Consider the following 14,829-nt stretch of genomic DNA (forward strand, 5'->3'; position numbering starts at 1 on the left):
ACGCATGCTTGCAAAATGTGGGATGTGTTTAAAACGTTAATGATAACTCTCAAGATTCAAGAGGTAATGAAAAAAAAAAAAAAAAAAAAATCAAGGAAATCCAAGACACCTACCTCCTTTCCCTCTCAATAAGCAAATCCTCCAACTAAAAAGAAAAAATGCAAAATGACTATTTTATTAGGAAAATAAATAGCTATTATTGGAAATGAGATAATGTATAGTAGAACAGTTACTTATATTCCTTAATTTAGTGACAACACATTTATTCAATTGTTTTCATTGAAATTATACCAAAACTACTAAAATATCCAATATATATATATATATATATATATATATAATAAAAATAATAATGATTTAACAAAAAAATAGAAAAATTCTTTGGTGGCCAACAACCCTAAGGAGTGGCCGACTACCATGGCAAAACCACGGGATTAGTCGCACCACCCCACATGCCCTCGTGGTGGACCCCCGATGAGCTCTGAGGGTGGTGTGACCAACCCATACAATGCTTAGCCCCTAGCCCTAGGATGTATACTGAGTTTGTTTTTTGTTTACATATGAGTGAAATGCTTTGAACATGGTTTTATGTCTTTAATTTTTTTTTTTTTTTTTCTTTGGGTTAATTATTGGAGCCTTTGCCAATGGACGTGAGGGATGATGCTCTTCTACGTTAAAATAACAATATATTTTAGTGTAGATTTGGTTTTTCTAGTTCAAGTTTTAGTGTAACAATTCAAATGGTTTTGGTTTGAATGAATTTGTTTTTGTCGATTTGTTAAAAAACAAATAATAATATTAATACTTTTTTTTAATAAAAAAAAAAAAAAAAAAAACTCGTTGCATTCCCAATGAATAGCTTTTGACAAGTGTAAGTATTATTCTTTGTAGAGAATAACTATTTCATGGAAATAGTTATTCCATGAGCTATTAGAAGAAATGGGGAGCAACCAAACAAAATAAATGAGAATATCCATTCAATTCCATTTCATAAATCTATTCCACGTGCCAAATAGGCCCTAAAGAATTACAATAGAATTTTAAGGAATTTTACTTTGGGTTAAAACTTTGTTTTAAATAATGTTTTTTCACATGAAAGTTTGGTGTAACAAAAAATAAAAAAATAAAAAATGATAGTCAATGAAAAACAGGACTCCTCTTTCTCTCACCATGACATCTAACTTGTCACCCTCTTCAATTAATATTGATTATTTGGGATTCTTCGCTCAAATTTTTAAAAAATTGGGTAGGAACGATAGAGAGAGAGGATTCGAGCTTCGAGTGCTCGGGTAAGCGTACACCGCATCATAGGCTACTCATGTTCTTTGTGACGCCCTAAAAGTTTTAGTTCCACGTTAGAAAGATAGATTACCTACATTAAGTGAGTGGATTATAAAGGTATTCATTCAATACTAGACCCCACATTAGTTTCTTAGTATATGAAACTGAGTTGTATAAGTGGTTTTAGAGAGCTCAAATTGTAACATGACTAATCATTTTTGAAGTGATATCGCATATATAGCAAGTGCTTTAATTTAGTAATTACAAATGATATTAGCGCAATATGATAACACCATGTGAATTTGAGTGGGAGAAATTGTGGCACTCTAAAAAGTTAGTCGCACTTGACAACCGTAGATTGCCCGCCTTGAATACATGGATTATAAAAGTGTTAATAGGAGTTAAATCTCATATTACCACATTAGTTACTTACTAGGTGTGATTGAACTTTATAGGCGATTTTAAATAATTACAATTATAATTTGACTAGTCATTTTTGAATAACAAGACAGATATAACTAGCGTTTTTCCAGAATCGATACAATCATAAAAGGTTTTAGATATTAGATATTGAGTCTAAAAGGTTTTAATGTTTTGATGGGGATCTTTTGTTTTCATTATCCTACACATTTTTAAATCCATCATTAAATACGTTAGACCGACATGTAGGTTTCACATATTCGATGATGAATTTGCACATGCTATGTATAGAGATGGACAAACAATGTGTAGGATAATGAAAACAAACCTTTCTTTAAAGATATTAGGTTGTCTTGGGGTTTGAGGTATCTCTTTTTGGTTTGTAATTTAGGTTGTCCTGGGTACGAATTTGGCTTAAGGACCGTAAAAAAATTAAACTCTTTAATTGTCTAAATTTAATTCTAAGTTTTACATGAAAAAGAGAGAAAGTGAAATTAAATATTAATAGTTTTTACATCACATATACTATAGATTTTTTAAAACATCACCTAAGCCAAATCCCTTGCATACAAGTGATATGTAATAGTTTGTGGTACAAGCCAAATAATTGAAAATATTTTCTCCATATCTTCAGCATTTATAAACAAAGAAAATTTCATTATTCATTTAAAAATATTTTCTGTTCATTATATCAAACCAACTTAACCTTAATTTTTATGTTACAAATTGAAGATTTTTCAAAGTTATACCTTGATGTATACATTTAACTATTAATTGAGGTTTAGTGAAAATGTTGTTTAATTCATTATTCATAAGGTCTTAATCTTAAATGTTAAAAATAATAATAATAATAATAATAATAATAATATAAAAGAAAAAGTACACTTTACCCCTCAAAGTTTGAGGCGATTTTCAATTCGACTTTTAATGTTTTAATTTTTACAATGCAACCCCCAAACTTTCAAATTTTTGCAATTTGACAAATTTTATTCCAAAATTTCCATATTGCCCAACATTTTTTATTTTTTATAAAAAAAAAATTGAGAGTGCAAAAATGGCCGAATGTAATTTTTTATTAAAAAAAAAAAAAAATTAGGGGCAGTACGAAAATTTTGGAATATAATTAGTTGAATTACAAATATTTGAAAGTTTGGAGATACATTACAAAAATTGAAACATTGGAGTTCGAATTGAAATCCCCAAACTTTGGGAGATAAAGACTAATTTTCCATAATATAAAAGGCCATTCAAACCACACTCACTGGCTCACCACCACCAAACGAACCAGCGCCAAAGATGAGGGTCTTGGCCCTCTCAAGCTCCTTAACCACACTCCCATCATCCTCATCCGAGACTTCAAAGCCTCCAATCCTTTGCAATTTCATCATCACCCACAACAATATCGCTAATTGTGCTAAGAAATCCCTAACTTTAGCTCTATCGGGAGCTCTCTCCTTCGGCCTTCTCTTCTCGTCGCCCTGCTCCATTGCATTGGAGTCTCCAACAATTCAATCGCCTTCTTCTTCTTCTTCTGAGCTCTGCCGCGAAGACGAGCGAGTAGCGAAGGCTGAGACTCGTCCCGAAGTGGTGACTAACGAAGGGATTGTCGAGGAAGCTTGGGAAATCGTCAATGAGAGCTTTATCGACACCGGTCGCCATCGCTGGTCTCCCCAAACATGGCTGGTAATGCATGCATGAGTGCGCGAGTTATTAGAGAGAAACGAGTAGATTTCTTGCTGTGATAAAAGTACTGTTTGGGTGCCTAATACGGGGCCGTTTGACGTATATAGCCTTTGAATGCTTTCAGCAAAAGAAGGAGGATATTCTGAACACTTCCATTCCGACGAGGTCAAAGGCTCATGATATCATCAGACGAATGTTAGCAAGCCTGGGTGACCCTTATACGCGTTTTCTTTCCCCTGAAGAGGTAATTTCATATACATGAAATCACACACACGCACATGTATGTATTTAGACTTAAATTTAAGTTTGAAATGGGACCAGAAATTGGGTTTCATAAATATGAACAGATTGTTGCCTTTTCCGTTATGATAGTTTCACAATCTGTCCTCATAAACGCTAATATATTGATTATATACATGTGGGTGAAGTGTACTTAGCTTGCCTTAGCCGGTCTTTTTATCAAGAACACCATAAGCGAGGCAGGGTCTTTGTATTGGAAGTTAGAGCAATGGATACTCGTTTTTGGTTGTTATTTAGGATTGCAATGTTTCTGCAATGCAAATGATATGTGGATAAGCCCTGTTTGGGGAATTTGATAGAACTATTCGTCTGGCTTGATAAAATAACCAATTATTTAAGACGTGTCAAAATTTCAAGCAGTCAATTATGTTACTTATTATATTTGACCCTAGTGTTTTTCGTTGTTTATGTGATTGTGATTTACTATTTGTGAACAGAACAATAAGGTGGTTGGAGGGTTAGGTCCTTAGTGGGAGGGCATCCTATCTTTTATTTTCAAGTTGAGAAAGAAATTTCTTGGTTCTTGCCAAATCAAGTTTGTTGTGGGATTTGCAATGAGAGGGGAAGGTGGAAATTATGGCTGTCTCCTGAATTTATATGTGCAGTTTCTCATCCTTTACTTTCCCTCTTTTCGTTGTGCTGTATGCATTGTTTCTCCTGAATAAAATCTTTAATTGGAGTTGGCCCTCTCTCCCTCTCTCTCTCTACATGGTTGCTGCATGACTTGCTATGACGTTACAATACTTGATTCTTATGTTTGATAATTGTTTTTGCTCGTGATGTGTACCCCTCCTTATGTACATAATGGTCTTTACATACAAAATTTTCAGTTTTCTTATTCCATGGCATATGCTGCTTTTGTCATTGTTGAAAGTTCTCCAAGATGGCAAGGTATGACATGAGTGGTATTGGACTAAACCTTAGGGAAGTTCTGGAAGATGATGGAGATTTGAAACTGAAGGTGATAGGACTCCTGTTGGATGGCCCTGCACATTCTGCTGGTGTTAGACAGGTAGGTACGAAGCCAAAATTGCAGATGCGATATGTGAATATTTGTTTTAGTATGTGCTTCTCTTTGTAATTCAACTCTTGATTCACTTTTGGTTCTTGAAGTTGATTTATTACTACAACTTTTTTCTTTTTGTGACAATGCTTGACAAGGTATGAGTTGAGTCATTCATTAAGTTGTGAACTGCTGAGTTCTCTCTAACAATTACTCTGGTCACCAGCCTTATATCTGAGTTTCTGTGCTCTCTGGTCTCATGGTCGTGGTTTTCACTTTTTCAAAATTTATTTGTTGGATATGATTCATGTAATGTTTCGTGAACTGCTCAATCTACTTATATGTATTTCTTCCCATTGCATAATGTTGAATTAATCGCTTGAGATGGAAGTACAACTGGGAAAGGCAGAAATAAAGATGGTCCCCAAGATTGCTACTGAATAACAGTAGAAAGGAAATGATAAAAGAAAAAAAAAAAACTTTATGGATTTTCTTTTTGGAAAGAAGTACACTTGCTGTCTCACTGACCTAGGGACAAATGGAAGGGACAAAGCTAGTGGTCAGGTCACAGATACTTTAACTAGTGAAATGGACTCCTGCTGCTATTTTCTCTTTTGAAACGCAACTACTTGTTCAGCTAGTATCTACTTCTAGTATGCATTTCAAGATGTAATAGTACACCTGAGTTACTTTTTTTCTATTTTTATTTTATAAGTAGGTTCTTTTTTTCTGTTTAATTAGAAACAGAATATGGCCTTAGATAGGGATGAATGGTGGAAAAGGATTTGTGTAGCTAGCTCAACACTCTTATGCTGAAGGTCCAATATTTATCTGCATCTAACTTTCATGGGCGTTTGTCTCTCTCTCTCTCTCTCTCTCTCTATATATATATATATATATACTTTTTCCTTGGTTTTATTTAGTTATCTGGAATTTCTGGTATTATATATTGTCGGGACTGATATGGATTGCACAAGTCTGCTAGTATGTAATAGGTTTCCTTACATTTATTTTCTTCCTTCCTTCTACTTTGTTAGGGGGATGAAGTGTTAGCTGTCAATGGAGTAGATGTGGGAGGGAAATCAGCCTTTGAAGTATCATCTTTGTTACAAGGCCCTAATGAAACATTTGTGACTATTAAGGTTGTGATTTTAATACAGTCTTTTATAAAGTAGCGTTAATTTTTGTTGTTGTGATGTCTTCTTAATGATTGTTCAGATATGTATTTTTAATTTTAGGTCAAGCATGGCAACTGTGGGCCTATTCAATCTATTGAAGTTCAGAGACAGCTTGTTGCTCGAACCCCAGTCTTATATCGTTTGGAGCAAATTGACAATGGCACTACTTCTGTTGGCTACATGCGCTTAAAAGAGTTCAATGCATTGGCTAGAAAAGACTTGGTGACTGGTAGTTGTTCATCTATTCAAGCTATATTAATTCAACAATATATAATACACCTCATATTTTTAGGATGCATAAACCTTCAAAGCCTCAAAAAGAGGAAATTGCTAAGGAATTAGGATTGGTCCTTTTATCTCATGCTGCTATTTGAATATAGAAACTCAAGACGAGAGCCCAAAATGAATAAAATCTAATTTGTTTTCCTCTTGGAATACATGCCTTTGTAGTATACCATTAGGTACATTCTGTTCTTTAAATTGTTGAGGCCAATATCACAGGCCTATTTGGCTAACTTGGATCCTTACCCTTTTGTGAAGCATATGGCACTAATTATGTCCACAGTGGGGCTTCGGTTTTTTGTACATGAATTATATAGTTTCAGTTGATCTTATCGTTAGACTAAATAAAATAAAGATTGTTGCAGCTATGAAGCGACTTCAGGATATGGGAGCTTCATATTTCGTTCTTGATCTTAGAGACAACCTTGGTGGACTTGTACAGGTTTGTTTGCTAAATTGATCTTTACATTTAACTTTAAGTTAATGGGTAGTTTGGATAAGAGATAACCTTGGTGGATTAGTTAAGGCTTGTTTGATAAATTGGTCTTTATGTTTAACTTTAAGTTTGGGTAGTTTTGATGATTTAGTCCCCCCATCCACCATTGGTTTTTCTAAATGTTAACTTCTATTTGTTTTGTTCTTCTTAGACTTGTTACTGTTTAAAAAATGCACAAGTTTCTTCCAATCTTTTGGTGCCTTCTAAGATAATTTTTCAAATGAATCTAGAGAGATTTGTTTTTCTTGAATATCCAACTGTTATTCATAACTAAGCCTTTCCTAAAGGAACTTAAATTTACCGCGAAGAATTTATACGTGTGTTCTTCTTTATCTCCTTAACTAGGGACCTCTCTTGTATACTTTGTATTTGGGTCGCATGCTTCTGCCCTTTTAATGAGATTGAGTTACTTATAAAAAAACATCATAAGAATTTTTTGGGGGGGGAATTAGGTGGCTATAATCGGTATTGGTAAGGAAGTGAGTTAGGTTAGGGATTGAGAGAAAATTACAATGGTCTCATTGTGGCTGACATGTGCATAGGATTTACGTAAAAGAGTTCAGATTGGCAGGAAGAGATTTCCACAAAGAAGCAAAGAGCCTAAGAAAACAGAAAGACCCTTTTTAGCTGTCACTTACAAGGACAGTAGCTCTTTCCCTTGTCGTAACCCCTCCATTTAAAGAGCAAGGTCCCAAAGCCACCTTCGTAGCTTTTAACTCAACTAATCACCAGCATCTCTTTCGGTTCTTCGATCATCCAGAGGCATATATTCCCATTCTGCCTGGATCTGGTATCATAAGTCATATAGTTTCGACTTTTTGAGGAAAACTGGTCTTTGGGAATCTAGGCATGGTTTATACCATGATCGGTATAGGTGTTCTTTCTTTCATAGCGGGCCGGTTACACCTACAACCAAAATGGAAACTAAGCATTTCGTGGTTTAAAAATGCCAAGTCTTATCTCAATCATCATTTGTCAGACTATTTGGAGTAAGTTCCTTGGCTTGGACAGGACATTTAGTCCATGTCGCTATTCCTGGATCCAGAGGGCAATACGTTCGATGGAATAATTTCTTAGAGGTATTACCGCATCCCCAAGGATTAGACCCACTTTTTACTGGTTAGTGACTCCATTGTGTTCACCTAGGAGCGCTTGGGGAAGAAGCAGGTGAAGTTATGCGTTGCAGGGTGGTGCTGCACTTTAAAAGGCTTCTCCAAGTCAGGTAAAGCTGGAACAAGGTCTTGCCGCAATCTCTGCCATAATGCATCAGCATGATGTTGTAACAACCTTTAGGGTTTAGGAAGCATGCAATCACGACCTTTTACATTATTCTTGCCAAATGTCTTGATAGAGTAAAGATAATATGTAATTGTTGGACATGCATTATGGGTCTCTATCTCCATGTTGACCAGAGCTGCCAAGGGCACAACCATCATCATCATTTGTGCTAATATAAACCCACTGGAGTAGGAGAAGAACAAAGTTATAACCCCAAGTGTTTGGCGGATTAAGGTTCCATTGACGGTGGCCTTTTTTGCTTGGTCAGTGACCCTAGGAAAGATCCTTACAATGGACAATTTTTGGAAGCGGCACGTCACTGTGGTTGATAGATGTTGTATGTGTAAAAGGAATGGGGAGTTTGTGGATCATTTTCTTTTTCATTGTGAGGTTGTTTCTACTATGTGAAATGTTTTCTTTAGTCTGTTTGGGTTGTCTTGAGTTATGTCTAGACGAGGAGTCGACTTGTATGTCTGTTGGTGGACTGTTGGCAACACTCGAAATGCTATTGTGTGGAAGATGGTACTTTCGTGCCTTTTGTGGTGTCTTTAGAGGGAAATGAATGATAGAAGTTTTGAGGACCGCAAGAGGACTTTGGAGGAGATTAAGTTTTTTTTTTTTTTTTTAATTTTTGAACGCCCTGTATCTTTGGACATCTGCTTTTATTTCTCCTTGGGTGATTAGTTTTCATGAGTTTCTTCTTCTTTTTACTCCTGTTATTTTGGTGGCTTTTCTTGTATACTCATTGTGTACTTATGAGCATCTTAAGCTTTTTAATTATATGTCGATTACTTATATATATTAAAAAAAAAAAAAAAAGTTATAACCCCAACTGTTTCACGGATTACTTAATATTTCACTATCTAATTATATTTCAAGTGTTTCTATATACTATTGGACATAAATATCAATATTATACCTGAGACATTAGTAATTTAGTATATGTATTATGACTATGTACATATACATTAATATCCCATAATTAAGTGAAGGTGGATGAAAATAGATCAACAATATGTCATTATTTAACCATTTCCTTATCTACCGAAAAACCCATGTAACAAAAAGCTTGCACATTTGTTTGGAGGGGTTGGAGGAGGAGAGATGAGATGGATAGAAGAGAAAATGAGGGAGAGGGAAAGGGGTGGGGAGGTGGAACCCCTTTGGGCCCACCAAAACCAACCATGCAAAAGTGGTGGGATTGGAGGAGGGACAGCTGGCTGCTTTACAAAATTTTGAAGTTTACTTTTTGTACCCTCACTTCAAAGCATTTAATAGGGATATAACGGTTAAAATTATATATCCATGCTCTTTAATTCATCTCTCTTTTTCTTCCCTCCTACCAAACAACAAAAGCAGGTAGACTCCCCTGGTAACCCCCTTTCCCTTTTCATCTTTCATCTCCACCCCTTCTACTTTCCATCCCTCCAACCAAACAAAGTGTTAGTCTTCTTCAATCTTTTCCTCTTATTTATATGATGTCCATGTTCATTGAGGGTATCCCCTCTAACCAGCTGTCAAAGATCTTATTCACACTAAACCTCATGGCTTAACGCCATTTCACTTAAAATAATGGTTCAGTTGTAAGATGTCTTGGACTATGAGGTTGTTTTAGTGAATACAAATTTCTATAAATGCATCACCTAATATTCTATTATAGTCTATACATATAAATATACATAAAGATTCTGGAGTTTCATAAATCCTTGATTATAGATGTGTTCAAGAACATGAACATTCAGCATGACATGTAATTCAGAGTAAATATTGTAGATTAATTATTCTAACCCAGTCTAGAGTGAAATGAAACATAGCTTTTACTTTGATTATCCATCGAAGCCTATGTTTCTTATAGAGAAACAAAGTGTTGAAATGCAAACCTAAGAGTTCTCAAAACAACCTAGAAAAACCAAAGGAAATATTATTGATAGTCAAACATGACAAGTCAGATTACAACCCTAAAAGCCCACTTTTATACTATCAATTAAAATAAAATCCCAGTCTTGAAATAAACACAATATAAACAGCCATTTAGCTCTATTTTAAATGACATTTCCTCCCCTTACAAAAACAATATCAACTGTCCAAAATCACCTAAATAAAAGAACTAAAAGAGACTCCTTTGATTATAAAACTGCTACAGTAACTTGAGTAGTACTCATTTTACAGTGGCTTAGACCCCTTTGTGCCTTTTGCCATTTTGACTTTAAAATCCAGTTTTCAATTTGATAGATTCGAGACCTAAGGTTAGGCCCATTCTAAATTCAAGACCTCTGTCAACCTTTCTGCCAAATAGGTAGCAAAAATGAATATGAAAATACAATTATATCCTCTAATAAAAATTTGGGAAAAGTCCATGTACCTCCTTCAAACTACCATCCAATTGATAATGTCTCATCCCCCAAACTTTGAATTGGGACAATGTTCTCTCAAGGCTAGCAAAAAGGCAAAAATGACCGTAAGTTTTTTTCAATAAGACAAAAATACTTCAATAAATTCAAAAAAAAAAAAAGAAAAAACAAATTGACGATTTTTTTTTTTTTTTAAATTTCCACACCCTGGTTTTTTATATTTTTATTTTTAAAAAATAATTTTAAAAAAAAATTAAAATTTTATTTTATTAAGGGTATTTTCGTCATTGGGAGGACATTGTTTCAATTAAAAGTTTGAGGGGGACATTATTAATTGGGTGATAGTTTGAGAATGGTATGTAGACTTTTCCTAAAGGTTTAAAAGACGAGAAAAAAAAAAAAGAACCACCATCTAATTAAGGGGTGGCTAGCAGCAGCTAGGGGGTGGCCAGTTAGGGGGTGCTTGTGAGCCACCCATTCAGAGGTGTGGGCCATGAGCCACTCCCTTTGAGGTGTTGTGGCTGTCAGCCACCTCTCCTTTAGGCCTTTTTTTTTTTTAAAAAAGAAAAATTTCTTTTAGAGTGACTTAATTATATTTTCACATCAATTTTTGCTACCTATTTGATGAAAAGGTTGACAAATGTCTTGAATTTAGAATGAGCCTAAATTTGGGTCTCAAATCTATCGTATTGAGAACTAGGGTAAGTCAAAATGATAAAAAACTCAGGGCTCCTGACCTGATTTTCTTTTTTTTCTTGCTTACTCTGTACCATTCTCTCTCTCTCTCTCTCTCTCTCTCTCTCGCTCTCTCTCCTATATTATAATGTCTACTTTTTTGCATGTCTCTGATCATTTTTGACCAATGTTGTTTCATTTAATGTAAGGTACTAGCAAAATCATGTTTGTTATTAATTCATGCACATTGTTGTGATGGGATTTTGTAACATTGTGAGCTTCATCCTATTCTTTTGCTTATTCCAGGCTGGAATTGAGATCGCCAAACTCTTTCTAAATGAGGGGAAGACGGTATAGCAATTTATTGAGATTACATTCGTGAACTACTATTTCTTTGTAACTATGCTTATTTATTTGTTTATGTTTTCCATTTCTCCTGTGCAGACTGTAATTACAGTTATTTGCATCTTCCCTTCTTTCCCCTTATCATCTAGACTCCAAAAAATAGTTAGCTACTTTGTTATTTGGTTATGATGGACAATGGAAACATTTATGATCGATAATGGTCCAAAATGTTCACAAACTTGTATTTTGATTTGTCAAAAAGCATATTGATGATTGATAATGCTTCTCTGTGTTGCTTTGGACCTTTCCCTCTCAAAAGTGATAGAGTGCATGTTAAGCATTGCTTGATCACTTTGGCAATCTTTTCCTCATCACTAATACCTCTTTTTTTCTTGAATGTGCAATAAAGTATCTGTGTTAGTTCTTGTTAGTGCTTTTTAGTCCACTACACTGAGATTATCAATGTGGTGTTTTCTTCTGATGACATTTATGTACAGATAATATATACCACTGGAAGGGACTCACAGTACCAGAACACTATTGTTGCGGATGCTGCACCATTGATTACAGCTCCTGTTATTGTATGCACTTTTACATTTGAGATCTTTACACCGAATATTCTGTATTTGTTCTCATTTATCACTCTTTTTTTTTAAAAAAAAATGGTTGAAAGCTATTTGTCTGAAATAAATGAAAATAAAACTAGATTTCTCATTTTAGTAGAACTATTGTCAATTTTGAGTCAACATGTTGCCTGTGCAACAAGGGTTTGGACATGACAATTTTGACCGTGACATGAGCTGCCATATTTGGGGATTAAAATATAACTAAGTCTATCATTCAGGAGCATTAGATTCATTTTCGAATCAATATGTTGTCCATTCAATAAGGACCTGGACACTAATGACAATGTTTAACACAGACATGAGCTGGCAACAGCAACTAAAATAAATTGAATTGTATCATAAGTATGAACAAAGCATGTAGCTATTATTATCATTTGAGGGGTGCAAATCAGCTGTGCTGGGTAGAGACCTGCTTGCGCTTTGAGCTGAATATGTGGATTGTTGTAAATCTATTCTTGTCAATTAGTAAAATTCTTGAATTTTATTATTTTGTTTGATTAGATAAGCATGGTTCTAGCCTTCTAGGTCAACTTGATTCTAATCGATGTATTTTTATTTGTATTGATCAATTTTGATAATGAAAACACATAATTGATTGGAGTAGCTGAATAATAAGTTAAATGGGTGATGATGAATTAGTGTCCCAGGTGCTGTAAATCCAGCCATCACATCATAAACAGAATTGGTAGCATACTTTTCCCAAACTCCTTGTTGTTATGCTTTTTAGTGTTCAGGGGCCTAACTGACCTGAGCTTGGGTTTGGATAGGCTTGGCTCTTTGGAAAAACAAGCTTTAGATTGAAGTTTGATCTTCCCGTAGCTTGGTGGATTTGGTTGCACCCCCAAAATTAGATTCCAAATGATTTAGTCTCTTTTATTATTTCATATGCGATTCTAAAATATTGACTTGTATTATTACAGTAATGTTTGTCCTTGATTCGATCTTATAAGCTTATCTTCTGTACTAACAATTAAGAATTGTAAGTGTGTAATGTCAACTGTTGTGACCTTCATTACAAATTTTTTGACTCTCATCTAATGCAGGTTTTGGTGAACAACAAAACTGCTAGTGCTAGTGAAATTGTAAGCGGCTCCACCAAATTATCTGAAGTTGCTTTTGATACTTCATATTTGTAGTATTGTAAAAGGTGGTCTCATTACAGGTTGCTTCTTCGCTACATGATAATTGTAGAGCTGTTCTTGTGGGGGAAAGAACTTATGGCAAGGTTCAGATATTCACTCATAGCTGCTGATTTAATAATTTTTTGTGATTTAGCATTGTCTTTATATGATCAAGTACTGTAATAGACCTGCGTCCACCCAGAACCCATTTTTCATTTGAACCCTGCAACTCGTTTTAAACTTTCATATGGTGGGTTTTGTTGTGGAATTTGGACAGTTTCTAAACATTCTTTTTCTTTTTCTTCTTTTCTTTTTGTGGCTGGGGATAAGAATCAAAATTCTCTTTTTGGTAGTTTCATTCTATCTCTCGACCCAAATTATAGACTAGTTTTTAAATTTTGGTCTTTACTAATAGATATCTGATTGACATACCATAAACTAGATATCTGATTGTCCAAAATTGTTTTAAAATGTGATTCAAAGAAAGATTTATCCACATCTACGAGCAATATATCTTGTCTATAATATACTGCATCTGAAGCAGTTACCTATTTTGTAATTCTGATTCTAATATGCCCTATACTTTGAACAGGGTTTGATTCAATCTGTATTTGAACTTTCTGATGGATCTGGTGTGGTTGTTACTGTTGGGAAGTATGTAACTCCAAATCACAGGGACATAAATGGAAATGGAATAGAGCCTGATTATCGAAATTTCCCAGGTAGAACTCTTCACACTTCTGTGATAAAGTGATTGTAAGACCCCATTTAATCTTAACATAACCCTCTACATACAGCTTGGGGTGATGTCAAGCAACATCTTTCTAAGTGCGGTAAGCTTCAGCAAGGATGAAACAAAGGTTATAGTCTTCTTATTTAAACTTCAGCAGCATCTTTTTCTGCATTTAGTTGGCTAACCTAAAGTAAGACATCTTCATGTGAACCTGCCTTGTTTTTATTGAAAAGTTCTGTGAAAGTGTAATAGTATAATTTGCCAACTTGCCACATATCTCGTGCTTTATGAGCATACACATGATGCTCTATACTTCTGCATGCCTTGCTATAAAGTGCACTTGTTCTGAGAGATGGCAAAAAAATTTATGGATTTAAGTGTTATTGTATTAGACACCAATTTTATTCTTATAGGTACACGTCTATGACGCGAAATCAGCTCGGAAGAAATGACCCGGTTATCGCCATGCAAGAATTTTGTATTGAAGAACTCCCTGGGTATGGGTTTTTAATGCAATTCGTTACCACAAGAAGATTTCTTGGTCATTGCATCAACACATTATGATTCATACTTGAATGTTTGCTGGATAGACTTTGTAACGGGTTAGGTTTATGGTCAAATAAACCCCTATTGTTGTAAGAAACTCATGTTTCTTAGTAATATGAAAAGCAAGATTCTTGTTGATATTATCTTCTTATTACTGAATTTCTTTTTCGAAGTATTTATTTCTACTTCATAGTTTAACAATGGCAATAGTTTGTACCGAGAGAGAGAGAGAGAGAGAGAGAGAGAGAGTAATTACCATGATGTAAAAATTTGTCATTGGTGAGTTCAGCAAACGTTTTCCGAATGTTTTGGGATACCTAATCAGCTTGGCATCCTTAGAAGAGAACTCAAATACTCAAAGCATACCCTGTGGAAAATGGCGGTGTATTGGGAGGGTCAAGTAAGGTGCAATCTCTGGATTGAGATTTCATGTAATACGGTGGAATTATTTTTTTGTGTAGTACTCTTTTTTGGGCCGATCAAGAGAAAATATATATATATATATATATAT

The 14,829-nt window shown here is 34.7% G+C and overlaps 1 protein-coding gene across 3 annotated transcripts; it reads left to right on the forward strand.

Moving 5' to 3' along the window:
- Positions 1–2,972: 2,972 nt before the first annotated feature.
- On the forward strand, positions 2,973–14,454 carry LOC132171668 (carboxyl-terminal-processing peptidase 1, chloroplastic). Of its 3 annotated transcripts, none has more exons than XM_059583041.1 (13): positions 2,973–3,384; positions 3,509–3,628; positions 4,559–4,696; positions 5,725–5,829; positions 5,926–6,094; positions 6,513–6,589; positions 11,254–11,298; positions 11,790–11,873; positions 12,962–13,000; positions 13,081–13,143; positions 13,632–13,761; positions 13,837–13,899; positions 14,186–14,454. In XM_059583041.1, the coding sequence occupies exons 1-12, from the start codon at positions 2,998–3,000 to the stop codon at positions 13,890–13,892; spliced, it is 1,413 nt and encodes a 470-aa protein (XP_059439024.1). In that variant the 5' UTR covers positions 2,973–2,997; the 3' UTR covers positions 13,893–13,899; positions 14,186–14,454. The 3 variants fall into 3 exon arrangements, with proteins under 3 accessions (XP_059439024.1, XP_059439025.1, XP_059439026.1); XM_059583042.1 differs by having other exon boundaries at positions 13,837–13,872; XM_059583043.1 differs by lacking the exon at positions 11,254–11,298.
- The last annotated feature ends 375 nt before the right edge of the window (positions 14,455–14,829 follow it).

Source organism: Corylus avellana, chromosome ca2 (assembly GCF_901000735.1).
Source record: "Corylus avellana chromosome ca2, CavTom2PMs-1.0".
NCBI lineage: Eukaryota > Viridiplantae > Streptophyta > Magnoliopsida > Fagales > Betulaceae > Corylus > Corylus avellana.